The sequence below is a fragment of the Trachypithecus francoisi genome, unplaced genomic scaffold (assembly GCF_009764315.1).
Source record: "Trachypithecus francoisi isolate TF-2019V2 unplaced genomic scaffold, Tfra_2.0 Lachesis_group4, whole genome shotgun sequence".
Lineage (NCBI taxonomy): Eukaryota > Metazoa > Chordata > Mammalia > Primates > Cercopithecidae > Trachypithecus > Trachypithecus francoisi.
This window is the reverse complement of record NW_022681469.1, coordinates 99421552-99441387: the sequence shown is the minus strand read 5'-3', so window position 1 is coordinate 99441387 and position 19836 is coordinate 99421552. Positions and strand designations below refer to the sequence as shown.

Here is a 19836-nt window from a genome sequence, read left to right as displayed (position 1 = left end):
TTGTGTAAGACATGGTTTTAGTGTGTAGTGAATTCAAGTGGTATGCTACCATGTGACTAGTTTATGTACCTTTTAAAAATATGGTCCCCCAAATCTGCCCTAAAAGTGTTCTTGGTGGTTCATTCTCAGGCTAAAAACTGGATAGCATTCATAAAGCTGCGGTTCATATGTATAACTGTTTCATTTTATTTTGCCTGTTGTTTAGTTACTTTGCATTAGTATGTATCTTTCTATTAAAATGGCATACTTTGCTTAAAGTGATTCAGGAATTCTGTTTTTCCTATGGATGATCATCTTTTAAATGCTTAAGGTTAATGTCTTAATTTTAGCCTTTAATCTTTTGGGTTAGTAATGCTACATATGATTAATCACCTAATTAATTTTTTGAATGTTTTATATTTCATGAAAATAATAAATATACATTGCTTATTTTAGAAAATGCTTAATGAGCAGGATGCTTTACTCAGTTGCTTTCATCACATTCCCCAAAACTGCTTACCAAATATATCACAAAACAGAATAGTGTTTCCTAGCACAGCTTTTAATAAAAGTAATAAAAAGAGCCAACATACTTGAGATATTTTTGAAAACACAGTAACGGATTCACATTTCCTCTTAATTACCATATCAAGATGCTGTTATTTTATTGAATTGCCCTTGTCTCAGATGTTTAACTATCTTGACCTATTAAGTTGTCATGTTGTAATTGAGATAAAAGAGGAATTTGCTTTGCATCAGCACTAATTGGTTTATCAATATCGTGTACCATTTACATTTTAAAATTGAATGTCCATAAGACGGTAAAGCATGTCTGTACAGAGCCTTAATAAAAGTGGTAGTATATAGGCACCTTTTCAGAGTGTTTTGTTTGTATTGTGGCCAGTTTTAGGATATGGGTCACTTATAATTGAAAAACTGGTTACTAGCAACTTGTTTTCATGTTCATTCTCTAGACTGATTTCATGGAAGAGGAAAATGTACATTTCTGGAACATAAATTGCATATACAATTGGTGTTGACAGCAGGATTGGTGTTGCATATGTATGTTTAGAATTTTATTTTTATTTTCTGGATATAAATGATTATATAAAGTAAAAGGCTGGATGAACCTAGGCTATACTGTAGTACAACTTTCCCTCTTTGCCCACTCACTTGTAGTGGGTTCATTTTCAAGGAGAAAATGAAAAGTGATTAAAAAAAAAAAAAAAAAAAGACATGTAAGAGAGCAGAAGCAATTAACAAAGATTCCCTTATTTTTGGCTCTGATCAACTATGACAAAATTATTATTTAGAAATATGAAACTTTTAAATGTTTCATTTTTCTAAAACTCTACATATATACTGATACATATAACATAAAATATATTTTAAAAGTCTGAACACAAGGCAGAAACTCACTAGTTGTACTTAACTGTTAAAAATAATGTATAAGTTTCTAGTGTTTCAGATTATACCAATGAACTGCTTATTTTCATAACATGAGGATTTTACCACTTTATCTTACAAAGATTCTCAGTGGTTTAAAGGCCCTAGAAATGAATGCTTCTGCTATTGTCTTTTCTCCATGGTTTACAGACATGGTTTAAAGTGACAGGATTGTTCTCTAATAGAGTATAGAGAGTGGCCACGATTTATTGAGCTCTGCAAGGTGAAAGAGAAAATTGGCATCAGCAAGCATAAATTCCCAAGTAGTAAATTCCCACAAAGTAGTATAGCATCAAAATGGTTTAGCCACATTTATATTCTGTCCACTCTGAAGTGAAATTTTTCAGAGCATTAATGTCAACATTTACAAATTGAGTCACCCATTCCTGTGAAGTGATCATCTCTGATTAATTTTATTCTCATAAGTCAGTGGTTTTTCTGGAACACTGTTCACCTTTTTTTAAAAAAATGAAGAATAAAATCTTACAAGTTTAAAATTCTTATTGACCCTATGCTCTTTTACAATGAGTCTTTATGGATGTTAGCAAAATTTTTAAATGTTGTAAAAAAAAAAAAGTAAAGAGTACAAAATATGGTATACAATATATTTTGAGATTCCTTTTTTATTAGACCTTTCTGCTTTCTAATTGGATTCCTACATAGGTATTAGAATCATAGTTTTATGGCCCTGAAAGTACCCTACTTGTATTAGAGAGGTTTTGTTCCTGTGTATCACATAGAGACAACATTGATAATGTTTTGTTGTTTTAAATTACCAGCTCCACTGGAAATTGATTTAAAAATATATATATATTGGTAGTATAACAAGTTATTTGCATTACCAACCAGGCCCAGGCTCCTCCAGCACCCACTGTATTGTCTTCCACCAAAAGAAGCTTGAAGCAGCTGAACTTCTGGAAAGCTGTTCAAGATGAGAACTTTCCCTCCAGTGTAGTTTTATTAATAGTTTCTTGCCTACTGCCCTTAGAAGATGTTGCTTTTGCATTTATGTGATGACTGGAGCCTTAGTTGTATACCCTAATAAATATAACAGATGGCAAAGGTTTGTAATTTGTAAATGGCCAAAAAGTTTGTTCTTTGTATGTCTCTATACTGTCTGGTTTTACGTAAGAACAAAACAAATTATGTCACTAAACTGGGATGTTTGTATCACAGGAACAGATCGGGAAATGAAACATCTCTAAGACTATGTCAACCCAAATCATTCACTTATCAAACTTCTTAATAAACTGATAAAATGCCATCATATTTTATCAACAACTAGCCAATACGTATTGGTTTACCACCTATGTATACATATTAAGTTCACCACCTACTTAATAGTCAACTACTAGCCAATACAATAGCATGTGTTTGGGCGTGCATGTAGGTCTGCATCCAAGCTATGCCACATAATTAAGCTTTTCTCGTTTATAAAATGACAAAAATAATTACATCTATCCACTGGGTTGTTGTGAAGATTAAGTGAGTTAACTCACGTAAAACAATTTCTGGCACATAGTATAGGTGTCGATATGTGGTAATGATATTTGTGGTTAAGACCCACCTGGATAACTTTTACCTTTGGCAAGAGAAGTGCCATATCTTACCCCCTCACTCACTCACTCCCCTACCTCCTCCCTCCTCTCCTTATTTATCTGACAGATCTTCACTGGGTGCCTAATACCTGCCAGGTATATTCTTAAGATATGGCAAAGAGTAAACAAACCATTCCCCTTCATGGAGCTTCTAGATGGGAAGACAGGTAATAAACAGACAAATAAATATGTAATGCCAGCTAGTGAGACATGTTAGGAAGAAAAAGATTAAAGTACAATTTAATTTCAAATAATAACCACCTCACCACAACCACAAATATTATTAACTCAGCCCTCCTGGCAGACAGGCACAGCCCCCTCTTAGCTTCCTTCTTACTGTCTCCTTGGCTGCACGTGTAGCACTTGGGTATAGTAGATCTCAGTAAACATTGATGGATAAGTGATTAATTAAAATTGACATGGTCTTAGATGTTTCATTTCCAGATATGTTCCTGTGATACAAACATCCCAGTTTAGTGACATAATTTGTTTCGTTCTTTCGTAAAACCAGACAGTATAGATTACTCACAGATAATATAAACAAACTTTTTTGGCCCTTAAAGTCTTGGTTACAATGAAGGCAAATGTTTAATTTTTAAAAATTTTTTATAGTTTATGCATTATTTTTACTTCTTCCAAAACCTCATTTAAAATTCTTATGTTTTAGAGGTGAGTAGATTTGACACAGTGACGTTTATTTGAGATGCATTATATATGCAGTCAGAGCAATGAATTCATTCTGTTTATATCAGAGAACATTCCAGCAATTGTAAAGCCACATGCATGCACGCATGCACTCTCGAACCACATCCAGTGGCAAGTTATTATGGGGACTGACAGACTGTCATTCTTTTGATGGCTTGAGCTGTATATCTTCTGAACAGCAATGGGGCTCTTATGCAGAAAGTATCATATGTTCCCAGCCAATTTACAGGGAAACAGCAATAACATTTTATCATGGTTGAGAGCCCAGTAGCTGCTTCCTATTAAACTTGCCCTTTCAGATACCTGTCTTGGATTAATTTGTTGATTTCGAATGGAAACTCAGTCTTCTCCAGTGAAGCATGACGTTCTAGGATAGACTCTGAATGACAATTACTGTGTATTCTAGCTAGTTTCAGACCATTACAAGCCTTGGGCACAGTGGAAAACAGAGGACTTCAGTAACTGATTTTAATATCATGTCTAATTTTAACTGTCAGTTATGTATGTGCCAGAGAAAGAATCCTCAGAAAGATGAAATGCAAAACACTTCTAACTTGCTCTTTTTAATGATACACTTTGCTGCGGGTGGGGGCAGGGGGAGGGAAGTGGAGAGGGAGTAACTAGCTCCTGAAGGGAATCAGCACGGTGGGGAAGCATCAGATTTGAAAAGTGAGAATGAAAAACTGCCGCCTGATTTTTTGTGTGTGCCCCTCAGGATGCTTCTAAATAGTAATGTGTTCACCAAAAAGGGCTTCCATCAATCAGTACCAGTACTCTTCCTTGAACATTCAAGAAAAATGTAGGGTTTTACAAAGTTAGGATAATTAGCTTTGCTCACCATTTTGTTGAATATTATAGAAAAGAATTTCCTTAGCCGTAAAAGCTCTTGTGAGCTACTACTGAGTGTAACCTGGTAGATTAGAAAGAAGGGAGGAATTCTGCTGCTTTAAATGTGATGAACCATCTTAAAAAATCTAAATTAGGAAGCCCTGAAATTGTATTTCAAATGGAGGGAGAAAGCGACGTTTTGGAGTCTTTAAAAGTATTTTCTCCTTATGGAGCATATTAGATGTATACATTCTTGAACATTTGTACGTTCCAGTTATAGCAAATTAACTAATTGTTAATTTGTGGTTTTACTTTTCACAATTATTCTCTAAGCACACTGGCTTTATCTTTTCCTAAGTGATATACTACAATAGCATACTGATAGCCTCATCTTATTAAAAGGAGAAAGCAAGCATCAGTAGCAAACTAGACATGCAGTGAACTTGGGTCTCTATAAAAGAATGAATGAAACTGTTGGGTTTCTCTCTGGGAATCTACAGTTGAACAGAATGAATGATAGCTGATTTAGACTGAGTTTCTGTATCTGTTATAATCCTTAGTAAAACTCATCACTATAACATGGGCCACCATATGAATTCAGATACTTGATATGCCACATAGCAGTCTGGGAACCATAGCTACCCCTTAAAGCCTGATTACATAACAGTTGTATTATGTGGTAATTCCATACATATTTTTGGCTGTTAGCCTCAGCCCCCTGCTCTAGCATCTGAAAAAAATGTTTTATTGGCCATGATATTCAGATTTTGAAATACAGAGACATGTGTTTTAGACACACAAACAATCTAAGCATGCCAAGATGCACAGTTTGTTTAACATTTACATAAGTGTCTCTTTTCAATGTTTTTATTTTCTGGAAGAGGTTGGTTTTAAGAAAAAGCGGGAAGCTTTTATGACAATTGTTTCATAATGGCTCTGTGTATGAAAGAAACCAAATAAATTGCTAGGTATAAAGTTTTATTTGAAACTTGATTCAATGATACTTAGCAAAATTGTGCTTCCAAACTGCATTATATCTTTAGAATCCAAGTAATGGAGCATTTTGATTCTGTTTTTTCTAGGGTCCATATTGAACAGCCGTTTATGCCATCAGCCCAGTGATAGAACAAATGATGTTTCCGCTTGGGCAAGCTTTGTTTTATCAGGATCAGTAACCTTATCAGCAGTTGACCCAGAACTATAATGCATGTCTCTGAATAGATAGCATATGTCACAACTCTGTGCAGACTTGCTTCATAAGCAAGATTGTCTAATAAAGATTTAATAAGTAAGGAAAAGTTTGCAGCAAAAAAGTCATCTTTTATAATAACTTTTCTTAAGCTCATTTACAGCTCCTGGCTCATCTCTTGCATTTATTCTTATAAAAACTAAAGGAATAAACATACATATAAATGCATTCACACAGACTCCCATGATGCATCGTTTATCTGTCAATATTTCTTTCTGAAATATATCATTTGTGGGTAAAGAATGTAGAATTTAAATTATCATATTGGTTTAAGGTTCTTATGTGATACATAAATGTAGTAATGTCCAAAGATTAGAAAACCCATGAGTGTGATAAACCAATAGTACTTTTATGCAATTTATATATTAGTTTTTCTTAATAATAGGATAACATAGAAGGTTTTCTCTAAATGCAAAATGGTCCTGGCTCAAAAATTTTATTTAACCAGTAGTGTTTAGTACCCTATAATTCAAAATTGGGTTCTTCACTCTCATATCAATCTGCTTAGATTTTAGAAGACATATAATAAATGGAGAGAGAAGATGGAGCATCCCCATACATAAATAAGTCACGCACGACTTGTACATTTTGACACTTAACACTTCTTTTCTCTGACCTTTGACAGGTTAGGGCTTGACCCAAAACTATTGGCTAAAATCCTAAACATGAGCTCAGGACGGTGTTGGTCAAGTGACACTTACAATCCTGTGCCTGGAGTGATGGACGGTGTTCCCTCGGCTAATAACTATCAGGGTGGATTTGGAACAACACTCATGGCTAAGGTATGGTAAATGTAGACACTAACCAAGAGAGAAGGAAAAATGTTTCATGGTCTAATAACACTTTCCTTCTCTTTCTCTTAATAAAGCATATGTCTCATAGAAGAGGCAAAATTACTAGAATATTCACTCTCACTGAAAGAGTAAAAACCTAGCTTAATGAAAATCCGTATCTTGTTCATTTTTATTCCTGGCCTTTTGGATGAGAAGAATGGGCCAGGCTGTGTGTGTGTGTGTGTGCGCGCGCGCACACGCGCGCTTGAGTTTCTTTATATGAGCTGGTAAAATTTGGTTCATCATAAACTTATGTTAATTTACCAACTTCTTAAATGAGAGCAGTGAGAATTTTCTCATTGTTGATAATACACTGGCAGTGCATATATGCATCACAAGAGAGGATTTTCCCATTGATAATAGATCTCTAAATACATCTTCCTGCTTTAAGATTTTAATATATGGATTTATATGTAAAAATTAGTTAAGTCATTTGAAAAGCAGACTGTCATCCTTCTCTTAAATTTGAGATCTCAACTTTAGAAAGTCTGTGCTGTCAACTGTAGAAAATAATTTTTAGACCAGCGAACTTTCAGATTTCTGCAGTGCTATTTTCTCCCAGTTGAGGGTGGGTTTTTTTGTTTGTTTCTGATTCAAAAGTAAGAATACGGCCAGGCGCGGTGGCTCATGCCTATAATCCCAGCATTTTGGGAGGCCACAGTGGGCAGATCACCTGAGGTCAGGAGTTCGAGACCAGTCCGGCTAACATGGTGAAACCCCGTTTCTACTACAAATACAAAAAATTAATCAGGCATGGTGGCACGCGTCTGTAAGCCCAGCTACTCAGGAGGCTGAGGCAGGAGAATCGCTTGAACCGGGGAGGTGGAGACTGCAGTCCGCTGAGATCATGCCATTACACTCCAGCCTGGGTAACAGAGCAAGACTTCATCTCAAGAAAAAAGAAAAAGTAAGAATACATATACCTAGATACCACACAAGCCTACCTTGGAGATATTGTGGGTTCAGTTCCAGACAACCACAACAAAGCAAGTCACACAAATTTTTTGGTTTCCCAGTACATATAAAAATTACATTTATACTATGCCGTAGTCTGTTTAAAGTGTGCAGTAGCATATGTCTAAACAATATACGTATCTTAATTTTAAAACGCTCTACTGCTAAAAAATGCTAACAATTATTTGAGTCTTCAGTGAGTCATAAGTCTTTTTTGCTGGTGGAAAGTCTTGCCTTGAGGTTGATGACTGCTGATTGACCAGGGTGGTGGTTGCTGAAGGTTGGGTGGCTGTGACAATTTCTTAAAATAAGACAGTAATGAAGTTTTAAGTTTACTGCATTGATTGAGTCATCCTTTCATAGAAGATTTATGTGCTGCTGTTTGATAGCATTTTACCCACAGTAGAACTTCTTTCAAAATTGGAGGCAATCCTCTCAGACCCTGATGCTACTTTATCAACTAAATTTGTGTAATATTCTAAATCCTTTGTTGTCATTTCACCAGGAGTAGATCTATCTCAAGAAACCACTTTCTTTGCTCATCCATAAGAAGCAACTCCTCATCCCTTCAAGTTTAGCACAAGATGGTAGTAATTCAGTCACATCTGCAGGCTCCACTTCTAATTCTAGTTCTATTTCCACCACATCTGCAGTGACTTTCTCCATTGAAGTCTTAAAGGCCTCAAAGTTATACATGAGCATTGGAATCAGCTTCTTCCAAACTCCTGTTAATGTTGATATTTTGACTTCCTCCCATGAATCACAAATGTTCTTAATGGCATCTAGAATGGCAAATTATTTTCATAAGGTTTTCAGTTTACTCCGTCCAGATCTGTCAGAGGAATCACTATATATGGTAGCTATTGCCTTATGAAATATTTCTCACATAAGAGTTGAAAAATGACTCTTTGATCCATGGGCTACAGAATGGATGTTGTGTTCATAGACATGAAAACAACATTAATCTTGTACATCTCCATCAGCACCCTTGGGTGACTACATGTACTGTCAGTGAGCAGTCATGTTTTGAAAGGAATCTTTTCTTCTGACCAGTAGGTCTCAACAGTGGGCTTAAAATATTCAGTAAACCATACCATAAACAGATGCACTTTCTTCTAGACTTTGTTGTTCCATTTGTAGAGCACAGGCAGAGCAGATTCAGTGTGATTCTTTTTTTTTTTTTTTTTTTTTTTGAGACGGAGTCTCGCTCTGTCACCCAGGCTGGAGTGCAGTGGCCGGATCTCAGCTCACTGCAAGCTTCGCCTCCCGGGTTCACGCCATTCTCCTGCCTCAGCCTCCCGAGTAGCTGGGACTACAGGCACCGCCACCTCGCCCAGCTAGTGTTTTGTATTTTTAGTAGAGACGGGGTTTCACCATGTTAGCCAGGATGGTCTCGATCTCCTGACCTCGTGATCCGCCCGTCTCGGCCTCCCAAAGTGCTGGGATTACAGGCTTGAGCCACCGCGCCCGGCCTCAGTGTGATTCTTAAGGGCCCTAGGATTTTTGGAATGGTAAATGAGCATTGGCTTCAACTTCAAGTCACCAGCTGCACTGGCCCTTAACAAGAGGGTTAGCCTGTCCTTTGAAGCTTTGGAACCAGACATTGACTTCTCTTTAGCTGTGAAAGTCCTAGATGATATCTTCCAACAGCAGGCTGTTTCATCTACACTGAAAATCTGTTGTTTAGTGTGGCCGCCCTCATCAGTGATAGCTGGATCTTCTGGATAACTTCCTGCAGTTTCTCCATCAGCACTTGCTGCTTCACCTTCCACTTTTATGTTATGGAGATGGCTTCTTTGCTTAAACCTCATGAACTAATCACTGCTAGCTTCACACATCTTCTGCAGCTTCCTAACCTCTCTCAGCCTTCATAGAATTGAAGAAAGTTAGGGCCTTATTCTGGGTTAAGCTTTGGTTTAAGGGAATGTTGTGGCTGGTTTGATCTATGCAGACCACTCAAACTTTCTCCCTATCAGCAGTAAGGCCGTTTCACTTATCATTTATGTGTTCACTGGAATAGCATTTGTAATTTTCTTCAAGAATTTTTTCTTTGCATTTTGCTCTTTGTTTTAGTGGCCCTGCCTTTCAGCCTGTCTTGATTTTCTGCACGCCTTCCTAAGCTTAATCATTTCTAGCTTTTGATTTAAAGTGTGAGACAGCTGACTCCTTTCATTTGAACACTCAGAGATCATTGTAGGGTTATTAATTGACCTAATTTCAATATTTTGTGTCTCAGGGAATAGGGAGGCCTGAGGGTTGAAAGAGAGACAGCGGCAGGGCAGTCAGAACACATGTGTACCACATTTATCGATTATGTTTGCCATCTTATATGCGCTTTGTGACACCCCAAAACAGTTTCAATAATAACATCAAAGATCACTGGGCGCAGTGGCTCATGCCTGTAATCCCAGCACTTCGGGAGGCCGAGGCGGGTGTATCACCTGAGGTTAGGAGTTCAACACCAGCCTGGCCAACATGGCGAAACCCTACTAAAATAACTCTACTAAAAATAAAAAAGCCGGGTGTGGTGGCACATGCCTGTAATCCCAGCTGCTCAGGAGGCTGTGGGAGGAAAATCGCTTGAACCTGGGCGGCAGAAGTTGCAGTAAGCCAAGAGTGCACCACTACACTCCAGCCTGGGCAACAAGAGAGAAACTCCATCTCAAAAAAAAAAAAAAAAGTCACTGATCACAGTCACCATAACAGAAATAATAGTAATGAAAAAAGTTTGAAATATTGTGAGAATTACCAAAATGTGACAGCTGCATGAACTGGGCACATGCTGTTGGGAAAACAGTGCTGATAGACTTGCTCAATGCAGGATTGCCACAAACCTTTGATTATTAAAATACAAAAACATGCATGCATTATTTGTGAAGCATGATAAAGTGAAGCATAGTAAGACAGACAAGATGTGCCCAGACTTAGCTTACTCTCCCTCATTCCCCATGATGTTTGTTCATTCTGCTTCTTGAATATGCTTTGAATCCATCCCTCCTCCCCCGCTAGCAGTACCTTGGCGGAGCCTCGTGTGTGTTGTACCACAAATACATCTTAACTGATCTTGTGTTTCAGCCTGATCTTCTCCAGTTTATTTTCCACAACAAAGCAAGAGTCCGCTTCTAAAATGTAAAATCCTGATTGTGTCACTTCTCCTTTGAAGTTTTTGTAGTAGTTTCAGTTACTTAAAGTCCATCCCTGTAACTTGTCTGACAAGCCCCTAGATGCCTTGGCTTTTGCTTGCCTCAACCAGACTGATTTTCTTTCCCATCCCCCACTCCTTGCTTTCATCATGCTGAACTCACTTCTCCCTCTTGTTCTCTCTCTTGCAAACCTTCACATTTGCTGTTCTGTCTGCCAGGATCATTCTTCCCTGCCCACCACCTCCCCGCCACCCCGATGTTTTCACCTGGCTCCAGGTCTGTGCTTCACTGTCTCTTTCTCTTCACTTTTCCCAGCACCCCAGACCCTGCTTCCTTGGATCCCATGATAGTACTCCTCCTATCCAATTATACCAGGCTTATTTCATTGTCTTTCTCCTTAACACAATGTGAGTTTGGGTGGGCTGTGGCTGTTTTGCTCATGATTTTATCCTAGCTTCTGGCAGATTGTCAGCACACTTCAAATATTTATTGGATGAAGTAATATTTGTAACTATTTCCTGTTTTGCAGTTTTATTTCTCTTTGTTTTCATTTAAGAATTAAAAAAAAATTTTATGTCTTACAAATTTCCACAGGTAAGATTACACAGGGAAATTTATTTTTTCTTCAAATCTGTGGAACAAAACAAACAGGTATTGTGGAAGGTGGAAAAATGTAAGAGACACTCAGAAATGAAGGTTTCTGTCTGGAGCAGTTTTGCAGTTATATGAAAGCACTTATTAAAAAATGTTAACTTACCATAGTATTTATCTTATTTTTTCAGATTACATTTTTCCTTCTTTGAAACCAAAACATTAGGAACCACAGTTCCAAAGAGCCTTTACCACCAGTCTCAATGTGTTCTCTCCTCCTCTTGTCTGATTTAGGATCTGGGATTGGCACAAGACTCTGCTACCAGCACAAAGAGCCCAATCCTTCTTGGCAGTCTGGCCCATCAGATCTACAGGATGATGTGTGCAAAGGGCTACTCGAAGAAAGACTTCTCATCTGTGTTCCAGTTCCTACGAGAGGAGGAGACCTTCTGAGTGTGCCCTTTGGCCATGGACACTGTTGGGAACCAAACTCTGTCTTGGAGCCTCTTTCTAGCTCACTCCACAAGTAAATGGATTTAATCAAAGGTCGCCTATCTGCTTTTGATTGTCTAGGTCACAGTAATCCCTAGGATTTTTCCACCCATTTTTAACCACTTATTCTTTTTGTCTTTTTAACAAACATATTATCTGAATTTTTTTTCTGCAAGCCACTGATAGTCTCTGCTAACTAGCTGAATTGACCTTTTACAAAGTTTGATCCCTGAGCATCCTCAACCAAATCGTTGAATCCTCCAATCAGGATATTATCTGCTTTGCTTTACAAATAAAAGCAAATCTTTTGTCAACAGGATGAAACCCATCTTAAAGAAAAGGAATTGGTGTGAAGAGAGAAATTAGAGAAGGGATATGCAGTGAATTACTATCTGTGTCCATCAGGAAGTTTGTCCTGTTAACCAAATGGTTACTGCACTACCAGGGTTACTGGTTTATTTTCCAGGGAGCTGATAAGCAGGGGAACTGTTGCAGCATGTTTTCTGTTTGGACTCAGTCACAGTATGGTGGGATATCCCTCACCAACTCCCAACACTCAGCAGACTTGTTTTTATATTTTTTTCTTTCTTGTACATTCTTACTACGTATTTTTTTGACTTGAAAAGAATGACATCTTTAGACCCATTTCAGAGCCAATGATGATATTTGCTTTAGATAATTATTATATTATTATAAATATAGCCATATTATTTTGAATTCAAATAAATTTCTATACTGGTAATACTTTCTTGGTGTTTTTGTTTCTTCCCCATCATTCAGTGAACTAATGATCTGACAAACTGATGTTCACATTAATGGGGAAAGGATGGGAATAAAGAGAAAGGAGGGGAGGTCAAAAGGAACAAAGCTCTGAGTTGGCCAGTGGCAAGCCAGCGTTTTGCTGCTTTACCTGAATCCTTATTGAGTATTTGTTTGAATGTTTTTTAGGTCATCAGTTCTCTAGGAATTCAGCCTGTGTTAAGTGTAACATGCCCCAATATGGAGCACAGTCTCCACTTTTCCCACCTCAGCCTCTAGCAACATTCCAGGTAATAGACCTTGACACCAAATTTGGCAGAAGCATTATTGCTTTCATCATTTTCCTGGTGATAAAAAATTCCAGGCACTATTATAAGTGCTGGGGATACAGTGATGAACAAGACACAAGATTTCTGCCCTTGCAGAGCATAAGTTGTGGTGTCTCATGTGTTTGTGACAGATAAGAAATATGTATTGAAAAGATAAGAACTAAAAAGAAAAAGCAGGATAAGGGGGATGGATAGGGAGTGCTGAGGTATTTTCTTAGGGTGATAGGAAAGTTCTCCCCAGTAAGGTGGCAATTGAGCAGAGGTAAGTAAGGGAGTAAGCAATGCAGGTACCCGAGGAACAAACATTCCAGGCAAAGGGAACAGAAAGTACAAAGGCCCTGAGGTAGGACAGTGCTGAGTATGAGGAATAACAGGCAGGCTATAAGTGAAGTGGCTCAGAATGAGGGTAGCCAGATCATACAGGGCCTTGCAGCATATGTTAGAACACTGGCTTTTATTCTGAGCAAAATGGGCAATGGTATCAGTCAGCTTTTGCCAGGTAACAAATCACCCCAAAATTTAGTGGCTTAAAACAAACGTATTGTTTTTCAAGATTCTGTGGGTTGGCCATATTATTATTCTGGCCTAGACCAGCTCATCTGCAGCTAAAGTCTCTAGTTTGGCTTTGCTCAGCTGGGACTGCTGGAATGGTTGGGGCTTCTCTCCATGTGGTCATGCATCTTCCAGGAGGCTAGTATGAATTTGTTCACATAGTGCTGGAAGCATCCCAGCAGCAGCAGAGGACAAGCCTTGACTTTCTAAGCCTGCGCTTGCTTCATGTTTGTACTTTCCTCTTGGCCACAGCAAATTTCATAGCCAAGCCCAGAATCAGCATAGGAGGGGTCTGCATGAGAGTGTGGACACAAAGAGGGGCATTGTGGTTGTCTTTTTGCAAACAACCTATCACAAGCAGCCTGTGAAAGTTTTTCACCAGATTGATGTGAGCTGACCTACTTTTTTAAAGGGATCACTCTGGATGCTATGTGGAAAAGAGTCTGTAGGAGCAAAGCTGGAAACAAGGAGACCAATTCGGAGGCAACAGTAATAATCCAGTTGAGAGGTGGTAGCTGGGACCAGAATGTTAAAATGATGAAGGAGGCAAGAGGTGGTTAGATTCTGAACCTAGAAAACAGAGCTACTAACTGATGGATGGCGTGAGAAAGTGGGGAGTCAGGGATAACCCCATGTCAGTGGCCTGAGAAAGTAGAAGAAAGAAGTTGCCATTTCCTATATGGGGAAGATCGTGGGAGGAAGATTTGGGGAGGACTGTAGGAAGTTTAGGAGAAAAAAGTCAGGGATTTATATGAGATGCCTAATAGACATCTAAGTAAAGAACAGAAGTCCAAGGACTGAGCCCTGTGTTACTTATAACTTCAGTGGTTAGGAAAATGAGGGGGGATAAGCAAATGAGACTGAAGAGGAGAGATCAGCAAAGTAGGGAAAAAACATGGGAGCAGTGTCCCAGGAGCCAAATGAAAACAGTATTTTAAGGAGGGAGTGATCTGATGAGTAATAGGGCTGAGGATCATTTGGATTTGGCAAAAGAGCTATCACTGGTGACTTTTTCAAGAGTTTTGGTGGAGTCTTGGAAATGAGAGCTGGATTGAGAATGGGAGAGGAATTGGAAACTAGAGAATTCTTGAAGAGCTTTGCTGCAGAGGAAAACAGACAAATGGGATAGACATTGGCAGCAAATAAGGGGTCAGGAAGAGTTTTATTATATTTTTAAAATAGAAAATATTATGGGATTATACGGATGGAAGTGGAATGATCCAGTAACGAGGGGGAAAGTAATGACACAACAGAGAAGATACTTGCTAAATGATATGTTTTGAGTAGTTGAGAGGGAAGGGGTTTAACTGTGGCCAAATCTCTGCAAATTAAAGGAATCAGCAAAAACAGATCAGATCACATTTCAGCCTGTCAGCATCTTACATGAAGAATAGAATTGTAATTAATTACACAGTTTTTAACATGAACAAAATATTTGTGCTGGAAAGGAATTACCTCTGAGTGTGACCCTGTGCAAGCCACCCTCTACTGACCATTTTCTCATCTATGAAGTTGTCATAAACAATCTAGCTTAATATTAAATGCTTTCTGGAAATGAAAACAAAAGATGTAAGTTAAGGACAATCACGCATGATAGCAAGCATATGGAAAAACTGGAACCCTTATACATTGCTGCTGGGAATATAAAATGGTGCAGCCACTTTGGAAAATAGCTTGGTAGTTCCTCAAAAGGTTAAACAGTGTTGGCACATGATCCAGCAATTTCACTCCTAGATGCATAACCAAGAAAGGAAAAAAATATCTCCACACAAAACTTGTACACTAATGTTCATAGCAGCATTATTCATAATAGCTAAAAAGTGGAAACAATCCAGATATCCCCCAGCTGATGACTGGATGAACAAACTATTATATCCACACAATGGAAGATTGCTTGACCATACAAAGGAATAAAGTACTGATCCATGCTACCACATGCATGAACTTAAAAACATATCAGGTGAAAGGCGGCAGACGCAAAGGGCCACATATTGTATGATTCTACTTATCTGAAGTATCGGATAATAGGCAAATCCACAGTGACAGTAGATAAGTGGTATCCAGGGACTGGAGAGGGGGAAATGGGGAATGACTGCTAATGGATATGGAGTTTTTTGAGGGCAGTAATGAAAATGTTCTGGAATTAATAGTGATGGTTTACAACTTTGTGGATGTATATTAAAATCACTGAGTTGTATATTTGTAAATAGTGAATTACATCTCAATTTTTAAAAAGCCTCAGGAAAATATCATGAGTTAAGATCTTTTGATAAGTGGTTCTCAACTGGGGCAGTTTTGCTTGCCAGGGGGACACATGGCAATGGCTGGAGACATTTTTGGTTGTCCATTTTACTGGTATTTAGTGGGTAGAGGCCAAGAACGTTGCTAAACCTCTTACAATGCATGGGACAGCACCCACAACAATAGTTATCCTGCCCAAAATGCGAGTCAGGCAAAGTTTAAGAAATGCTGCTCTAGGTGTACGTTCCACAGGACCTGAACTCAGCATATCAAAACCTGAGCTCCTCATTTTCCCCCAAAGCCCTGCTTCTCCTTCTGGTCCTACCCCATGACTTCTCCCAGGCTTTCAGGACCCATCCCTGACTCCTCCACTCCTCCACCCAATCTCCATAGCTAATCCTAAATCTCTAGTGCCTATTATAGGCCCTCACCGTTCTTATTTAGGGCAGCAGTCCCCAACTTTTTTGGCACCAGGGACTGGTTTTGTGGAAGACAGTTTTTCCATGGGCAGTGGTTGGGGGAATGGTTTTGGGATGAAGCTGTTCCACCTCAGATTATCAGGTATTAGATTCTTGTAAGGAGCGCACAACCTAGATCCGTCACATGTGCAGTTCGCAATAGGGTTTAGGGTCCTGTGAGAATCTAATGCAGCCGCTGATCTGACAGGAGGCAGAGGTTAGGCAGTATTGCTTGTTCACTGGCTGGCCGCTCACCTGCCCTTCAACCCAGTTCCTAACAGGCCACAGACCAGATCAGTACTAGTCCTTGGCCGGGGGGTTGGAGACCCCTGATCTAGGGTACTTCAGTATCTTCAGTGACACCTTTTATTTTTCCTAACAGCTTTTTAAAGGTACAGTGTACATACAATGAAATTTGCTCCTTTTATACAATGAATGACTTTTAGTAAATTTAGAGTTTTACAACCATCACCACAATTCAATTTTAGAACATTTCCATCACCCCTGCAAAATCTCTTGGATCCATTTGTAGTCACTCCTCATTCTCCCTGCCCCCAGCCATTGGCGGCTACTAAGCTTTCTGACTCTAGATTTAAAGCTGCTTCTTGGCCACCAGCCTGGTTTTATTTCCCAGTTGCTGAGCACTGCTGCAGAAGAGGTCTTTCTAAGACTGAAACCCAATCCAGCCAACCCCGTTTAGAATGTTTGAGTCTAGGATACAGTCTGGTCTCCAAGACCCTCCTGTCGGGGCTTCTATTTCACTGGCACCACTGCCCACAGTACTTGTCTTTTCCCAAACCTGCCATGCTTTGCACACCTCACTACATTTGCACATGTCATTTCCTCCATCTGGAATGCCCTTTGCTGCCCCTTCTGGCCCTGTGACCGGTTCAGCACAGTTATCTTCTAAAAAGCCTTCCTCGGCTACTTCAGACTCAGTTGTGGCCACTCTGTTTTCATAGCTCCTTGTTGATATCTTTCTCATCACAGGACTTGCCCTGTTACATTATATTTGCAGGTTTGCTCATTTGTCTTCCTCACCAGACTGTGAGCTCCTGGACGGCACAGAATGTGTCCTGTCAGCTTTGAGGTTTGCGTTGGGTTCAGCACCTAGCATTAAGTAAGAGCTCAATAAGCATTTGAATAAATGAATGAGTGCAAGCTTGGGGCCGGGCACAGTGGCTCACGCTTGTAATCCCAGCTCTTTGGGAGGCCGAGGCGGGCGGATCACAAGGTCAGGAGATCGAGACTATCCTGGCTAACACGGTGAAACGCTGTCTCTACTAAAAATACAAAACATTAGCCGGGCGTGGTAGCGGGCGCCTATAGTCCCAGCTACTCGGGAGGCTGAGGCAGGAGAATGGTGTGAACCCGGGGGATGGAGCTTGCAGTGAGCCGAGATCGTGCCACTGCACTCCAGCCTGGGAGACAAAGCAAGACTCCGTCTCAAAAAAAAAAGAAAGCTCGGGCATTACATTTATGTTAGGGGAATTACTGACTGCATAAACGTTTAAGATTCTTGCTTAGCAGACCAAGTTTATTAGTCAAAAGTTTAGCTTATGCTGTTAAAACTGGAGAAATTCTGGAAAAGAGAAAGTATGCATTTTTGGCAGCAAGCTTAGTCTAAACTTTTATGTACTTGCCTACAGTAAAGCATGCACCTATTTCCCCTTATGGAACACAGCCGTTGCAAATGTCATCTTACATAACATGCTATGTAGACCTTGAGACATGAGGTGAATCTCAGAAGAATCTAGGTTTGATTTATTCAAGGGAATCTGTAAATAGGTGTTTGAGAGACTGCCATCCTGCTAATCTGACACCATTATAATGGAGCACACTGCTCAGCCACAGCCGAGTCCACATGAAAGCGAACACCAAATGAACTGGGCCCACTCCTTAGCCCTTCTTCACATTACACAAAGTTCAATCTTGTTTTCTAAGTAATCAGAAATGTGTATAATATGTCCACATTGTAGGGGGGAGAAAGGCAAATCCGAGCAGAGAATGGGGCAAAATTATCCATGTGCATAAATTCTACCCAGGCTACTGTCAGAAGCCTGCTGCTGCTCAGGAAAACAGCACGAGTTACTACCAGCCTCAGCTGCGGTAACTGCACCCTTGAGCATTCTCAAGTGGCCAGCCAATGGGGAGGCGTCTGCCTGAGTGGGGTTTTTAGCCATCTTTCAGTTCAATTGAAGAGGGAGCTTAAGGACATCATAGGGATTTGTAACATTCCATGCAAGGTGTCAGACCCATAAACTAGCGTGTCCATCATACCAATGCGCAAGTGAAATCGTCTCTCATTGGTGGCAGACAGACTGAAGATGACCTTTTGCTATGTAATTGTATTCATCACTTAATAATTCAAGAATATCTAAAGGGGATGAAGACTTCCTTATTCAGATTAGAGCATTAATAGGAAAACACAGTAAATCAGAAGCCCTTTGCAACCAGCCTACAGGGAGTGCTTTCGAATGGCTTGGTTACAAGAATGGTTCCTGGGCTGGGAGACAGAAGACCTGAGTTCTAGTCCTAGGTCAGCACTAAGCTATGTGTGTTGTAGATCTGTTTCCTTCTCTTTAAAATGAGGGCATTCCATTGATCTTTAAGGTTTGTTTTAGCCCTAAAATTCTGATTCCCCGTAGTTAAGGATTTAAGAAAACATGAGGCATGTGCTTCTGACAGTTTTTGGACTCTCTCTGGTTAGGTATTATTTATTGCTCATATAGCCATCTCATTTATTAAGGTTTTTTTTATAGCCAGGAATAGATTCAAAGATCAATACATTTTTATTAATGATGGTCTGTCATGCCTGGTAAAGAGATAGCAAGAAAGCTCATCTAGAATGAGCCACTTGAATAAACCTGACACATAAGCTTAGCTTCAAGCTGCATTTTGGCAGGCCTCTCTGTGAAATAATGACATTGGCAGAGGAAGAAACTATGGAAACCTTCTTCACAGCCAGACTCATAAAATCAAAAGCAGGTTTGGGGTATGCTTCTCAGCCCTGGCTGTAGATGCAAATCCCATGACTTTTTGAGTGTAGCATTTTATCTTCAAAAGGACAAAATCTGGCATTTGCTGTAGTCATTAAAAATGATAAATGCCTAAAATACTTTAGAGTTTGGATTACTGTAGGTTCGAATAAATACTGTGTCAATACTAAACAGGATTTTAGAGTGGAAAACTTCTCATGGACATTGTCAAATCAAAATTCAAAATCTTTTCACTATTTTCCCTTTAATCATATGAATTGAGCATAATTGTTGCCAGTTCTCCTTGTAAAAATGATGGTCTGGGCCTTTTGGAAGTGAATGACTCCTCCCAGCACCATTAAGAGATAGCCTCGTGCCCTGAAAGAGTTAATTCACTTCCAGATGGAGCTTTTCAGCCCCTGTGAGGAGTTCAGATGATATCGAGTTCACCAGTCTTTTACATTTGTTTTGTGCCTCTTGAACTTCGTTTGTATACCATTTATGGATAGAATTGAAGTAGTCTGTGGTAATTTTAGACTATTTGAGACCTTTTCCAGAAATTTCACCTTAGAGTTCCAATCCCAGAGACTCCAGAGCAAATGCAGCTTTCATCTCGTCTCTCCATCCCTCCTCTTAATGACCTTAACCCTGACCTGAGGACCACTCTCTACAAGTGCCAAACATGATTCATTCTCTTTGCT

General features: G+C 39.4%; 1 protein-coding gene across 1 annotated transcript in view; it reads left to right on the top strand.

Annotated features, from left to right (window-relative positions):
• The window catches only part of HIBADH (3-hydroxyisobutyrate dehydrogenase), a 142917-nt gene extending 130357 nt beyond the window's left edge, over positions 1-12560 (top strand). Inside the window, exons 7-8 of the mRNA XM_033192743.1 lie at positions 6431-6587; positions 11621-12560. Of these exons, the coding sequence (XP_033048634.1) occupies positions 6431-6587; positions 11621-11779 (316 nt within the window). The 3' untranslated portion in view covers positions 11780-12560. The remainder of the gene's footprint in view (positions 1-6430; positions 6588-11620) is intronic.
• Positions 12561-19836: the final 7276 nt, after the last annotated feature.